The sequence below is a fragment of the Sander vitreus genome, chromosome 7 (assembly GCF_031162955.1).
Source record: "Sander vitreus isolate 19-12246 chromosome 7, sanVit1, whole genome shotgun sequence".
NCBI lineage: Eukaryota > Metazoa > Chordata > Actinopteri > Perciformes > Percidae > Sander > Sander vitreus.
In genome coordinates, this window is record NC_135861.1 from 15,253,041 (window position 1) to 15,258,523 (window position 5,483).

The 5,483-nt window shown below is 42.9% G+C and overlaps 1 protein-coding gene across 1 annotated transcript; it reads left to right on the top strand.

The window, feature by feature from the left end:
* Positions 1 to 101: 101 nt before the first annotated feature.
* hspa1b (heat shock protein family A (Hsp70) member 1B) lies at positions 102 to 3,185 on the top strand. The gene is made up of 2 exons (XM_078254858.1): positions 102 to 458; positions 1,131 to 3,185. The coding sequence occupies exon 2, from the start codon at positions 1,153 to 1,155 to the stop codon at positions 3,070 to 3,072; it is 1,920 nt and encodes a 639-aa protein (XP_078110984.1). The 5' UTR covers positions 102 to 458; positions 1,131 to 1,152; the 3' UTR covers positions 3,073 to 3,185.
* Positions 3,186 to 5,483: the final 2,298 nt, after the last annotated feature.

A 5,483-nucleotide genomic window follows, 5' to 3' on the forward strand; every position in this document is an offset into this window, starting at 1 on the left:
GAGAAAAGTTCAACATAAAAAAGTCAATGTGTTTAAACCAAGAAAACTGAAACAGAGAGGCCTCTTAGGGTCAGTGGTTGGGTAGTTACAGTACGTGTTTTTTCATTATTTGGGGGAATTAAAGCTGCTACATTCTCTACATTGTGTTCCCTCGCCGTCAGCCCTGCTGGCCGAGTGTCAAACTTCTGTCCCACTCTAGAATATTCACCGGCTCTCTCGCACCAGGCCAGCTGCATTTTATGCTAATATTAACAGATGAGTCACTGAGCTTGGAGGAGGAGGAGGGCTGGGAACCTTCTGGAAACCTGTTTGTAACTATAAAAGCAATGGGCCTGAGTCAGTCCAGGCATTCATTTAAGAAGAACCACATAAAGGCAAAAACTGCCACAAAGGAAACTACTAGAGGAGACTGCTGAGATCCTTCACATATTTAAGCAACAGAGAGCTCTTCGCTGAAAGTAAGTACTGTAGCAATTTATTATCCCATTCTGGCTAAATTAATTTAAATAAAAACATCAGTGCCATTTTATTTCATCACATCTCTCATGGAGTAGGTTTTCATCTTCAGGCATTAGTTTAATCCACTTATATCCATAAGTGGATTAAACTAATGCCTGAGTATGAAACATTCACCAGTACTAATGTATCAATTCTGCTTTACATTGTCTTTATTAATGATGATTTCATAGTGCAATAGAGAAATAGTTGAATTTGAGTATCTAATTATAGAAAAGTGTTAAAATTAGAGACATTTTCAATATAGAATTCTTTTTTTTATTTAGGTAATACATAAATCAAATAAGGGAAATCTATTTTAATTACATATATGAGTAAGTTTTTATATATATATATATGTTTTAGTAGTAGAGCAACTACATTAAACATGCCATGAAACTGCTGTGCACACAACTAATAATACATTTTTTTAGTCTGTGTTTACTTAATTTTAACTGCACCACTAACGTGTCTGTCTGATAATTAGATGAACAAAAATTGTGGCACTACACACATTTTATCAGTATTACTGACTCACTCAATCTAGTAATTTTGAATGATATTCAGTTGCAGTGATCAATGCTTTCATGTGTAGCATTAGAAAATTAAAATGTGCTGTTCCCCCATTTTTCTAGGAACTGTAAAGCAACAAGCAAGATGTCCTCAGCTAAGGGAGTATCTATTGGCATTGATCTGGGCACCACCTATTCTTGTGTAGGGGTTTTCCAGCATGGCAAAGTGGAGATCATCGCCAACGACCAGGGCAACAGGACCACTCCCAGCTATGTGGCCTTTACTGACACAGAGAGGCTCATTGGAGATGCTGCCAAGAACCAGGTCGCTATGAACCCCACCAACACAGTGTTTGATGCCAAACGGCTCATCGGGAGAAAGTTTAACGATGCTGTTGTCCAGTCCGACATGAAACTCTGGCCTTTCAAGGTGATCAGCGATAACGGAAAGCCCAAAGTCCAGGTGGAGTATAAAGGGGAAGCCAAGGCCTTCTACCCAGAGGAAATCTCCTCCATGGTCCTGGTCAAAATGAAGGAGATTGCTGAGGCCTACCTGGGATATAGGGTGTCAAATGCAGTCATCACAGTTCCAGCTTATTTCAATGACTCCCAGAGGCAAGCCACCAAGGACGCCGGGGTGATTTCTGGGCTGAATGTTCTCAGGATCATCAACGAGCCTACAGCAGCAGCCATCGCCTACGGCCTGGATAAAGGTAAAAGAGGAGAACGCAATGTGCTTATCTTTGATCTCGGTGGAGGCACATTTGACGTGTCTATCCTAACCATTGAGGATGGCATCTTTGAGGTGAAAGCCACCGCAGGAGACACACACCTTGGCGGTGAGGACTTTGACAACCGTATGGTCAACCACTTTGTAGAGGAATTTAAAAGAAAACACAAGAAGGACATCAGCCAAAACAAGAGAGCAGTGAGGAGACTGCGTACCGCTTGTGAGAGAGCGAAGAGGACCCTGTCCTCCAGCACCCAGGCCAGCATTGAGATTGACTCCCTTTTTGAGGGCATTGACTTCTACACCTCCATCACAAGGGCCCGCTTTGAGGAGCTCAATTCCGAGCTCTTCAGGGGAACATTGGAGCCAGTTGAGAAGGCTCTACAAGATGCCAAGCTGGATAAGTCCAGGATCCATGAAATTGTCCTGGTCGGTGGCTCCACAAGAATTCCAAAAATCCAGAAGCTCTTGCAGGACTTTTTTAATGGCAGAGAACTGAACAAGAGCATCAACCCAGATGAAGCTGTGGCGTATGGTGCAGCAGTCCAGGCTGCTATCCTCATGGGTGACACTTCAGAGAACGTGCAAGATCTGCTGCTGCTGGACGTGGCTCCCCTGTCTCTGGGCATTGAGACTGCAGGTGGAGTTATGACGCCTCTAATCAAACGCAACACAACCATCCCCTCCAAACAGACCCAGATCTTCTCCACATATTCGGACAATCAGCCAGGTGTGCTGATTCAGGTGTATGAGGGTGAGAGAGCCATGACCAAGGACAACAACCTCTTGGGCAAGTTTGAGCTCACTGGAATCCCTCCCGCTCCACGAGGTGTGCCACAGGTGGAGGTCACTTTCGACATAGATGCCAACGGCATTCTGAATGTGTCCGCTGTCGACAAAAGCACCGGCAAAGAAAACAAAATCACCATCACCAATGACAAGGGCCGCCTCAGCAAAGAGGAGATAGAGCGGATGGTACAGGACTCTGAAAAGTACAAGGCTGACGACGACATGCAGAGGGAGAGGATTGCGGCAAAGAACTCACTAGAGTCATACGCCTACCACATGAAGAGCAGTGTCGAGGACGAGAACATGAAAGAAAAGATTAGCGAGGAGGATAAAAAGATGGTCATTGACAAGTGCAACCAGGTGATCTCCTGGCTGGAGAACAACCAGATGGCAGAGAAAGACGAGTATGAGCATCAGCAGAACAAACTAGAGAAGGTGTGCAAGCCGGTTGTGACCAAGTTGTACCAGGGAGCAGCACCGTCAGGAAGCTGCGGCAGCCAAGCAGGAGGCAGCTCCAACGGCCCCACTATTGAGGAAGTGGACTAAAACCACGGACGTCAGCATTTTGTTTACAGAAATACTTTGGCTGTATCCCTGTTGTTTGGTACCAACAATGATGTAATGTCACCATTAATTTTCCTGGCTTGTTATAATAATAAACACTCAATTCAAAAAGTGAGCTTCAGTGTCTGTGGTTTATTTAGTGAGGCTCTACTAATTAGACTACCATTTTATTTATTTTATAGCTCTGGTACTTATCAAACTCACTCTGCAGACAGGCTTGGGCTGTTGGTTCCAATAATACATTTTGAGCTTAGAAAGTTTGCTTTCAAATATGTTGCTCCAGCCTCCAGGAATCATTTTTCAACATGTTTTGATACTTGATATTGATGCTGGGCTTATTTCAATAAGGGAATGTTTTTGCTAAAGATGCTTGATTGGTACTTTCCCCCATACTTCCATTTCTACTCATTCCTTTGTCTGTGATCTTCCTTTTTCTTGTTTTTGAATATGATTTATAATTTACAGATGTGTGTATTACAGAAGACACACTTTACAACTAAAAGTAGCAAGCTGTTTTTAAAACGTGTGTAGTCTTCCTAAGAATTCTACTAAGTAAAATGTAACTAGGTACATTTACTCAAGTACTGTGCTTAAGTACAATGTTGAGGTACTTTACTTTTAAGTATTTCACTTGCATGCTCATTTATACTTCATTACAGAAGAAAATATTTTACTTTTTACTCCACTACATGTATTTGACAGCTGTAGATACTTTGCGAATTAAGGCTCTGGTTGATTAAACCTCTTGTCAGGTGTAAATTGGGGGGAGCTATGCTGGGAATTATGTGATGCCACCAAGCTATACAAGACTGATAACAGGCTAAATTGTCCCGCCTCACCAGGTCCCACAAAACCAACAGAGGGGTTGGGGACATGTCAATCAAGAGCAGTTTGTAAGGCCACACAGTCCTAAGAAAGCAACATACGTAAAAACATCTGCATGGTTCGCAGGAGTTTAAGTCTTAAGTCTGACACTGACAGGGTCCACTCTACATGAGTTGCACTTTATAGTAGCCTATATCCAGATATTTATTATTGCATGTATTCTACTTCCTCCGAAACCTGGTGCCTACATTACCCACAATGCAATTTGACTGTTGACAGTTTCAGGTGTGTTCATTTCTATGGGTGTTTTATGCTAGCTGCCAATGTGGCCTCAAGCTGCTAGCCTCAAACAGAGATTAGGAGTGGGAAACAGAGGTCCAGTAAGATCACTTTTAACTCCAAACAGCGGTGGAGGGAGTGGTTGCTTTACTTATTCTAGGTAAAAGTATCAATACCACAGTGTAAAAATACAATTGAACGCATTGCATTCAAAAGATTACTTAAAGGGTAACTTGACTGATTTTACACATCAAAGTCTGTTTACAGGTGTTGGGGAGTAGCCTTGTCCAAGACTATGTTAAGCTACTTGCTTAATGCATATGTGGGAAAAAAGTTGAACGAAACCTTTTGTTGCTCCAGAACAGGAGCTGCGTGAAGTCTGATGAATTGTTGGGATTGAAGAAGACTACCAGGTTAGAAATTTAAAAACAACTGTTAATTTACCAAATGATAAGTCTTTACTTCTGCATGTTTTTTTCAAACAGGCTAACTGTTCACTGAATGATCCACTAGGTGGCAGTCTAAGTTTGTGTCAGCATGAGCTCTTTAAACGCACTGAGGCCTGAAAGCTAACTGTTTGATCACACTTTGTAGTTGCTTAATAATACGATAATCGTGGGTTTTTACTGGAAATGACAGTAAAATAACAGCAAATGTTAACTGTAGTAGTGCCTGGGCACTTTGTCTATATAAAGTGGTAGCCTAGTCCTTCAGTTTGTGCAAGTAGGCCTCCAATATGCCCCTTACATTTTCACATGCAGGAGTGAACATATAGGCTATCAAACACCTGTACCAGTGTGCGCGCGCGCACACACACACACACACACACACACACACACACACACACACACACACACACACGTTCTGATTAGAGGGAGTGGTTCAATAATGCGCCAACCTCCGCCAGCAGCCAACGAGTTAAACTGCCGAGCCTGTTGTTGAACGCACCATCCAACCGGGCTGTGTCGCTAAGGGAAGATAGGCTACTTGTGAAAAAAGCAACAGATCCCCAGCTGGAAAATAACCCCACATCTGGCACGCGAGCTGAGCAGGGAGAACTGGAGGAATATCTCAGCGCGTGATTAAATGCGTGACTGGATCATTGTCAGGCTTCCTCCTTGTGTGGAGAAGAAAGAAGAGAAAAGTTGTCAGGAATAGTTGTGCATTTTGGCGTTGCATTATTTGGATAACATTTGTCAAAAAAGGGGGGGTGAGGAGTGACACATTACTTGCTAAGTGGTTCAGCCTTATAGGCACGTAGGCTAGGCTACTGCCAATTATTTTTTTTG

Bases quoted from the DNA above. Each gene is read 5' to 3' on its own strand.
- hspa1b (XM_078254858.1), top strand. From the start codon at position 1,153: ATGTCCTCAGCTAAGGGAGTATCTATTGGCATTGATCTGGGCACCACC.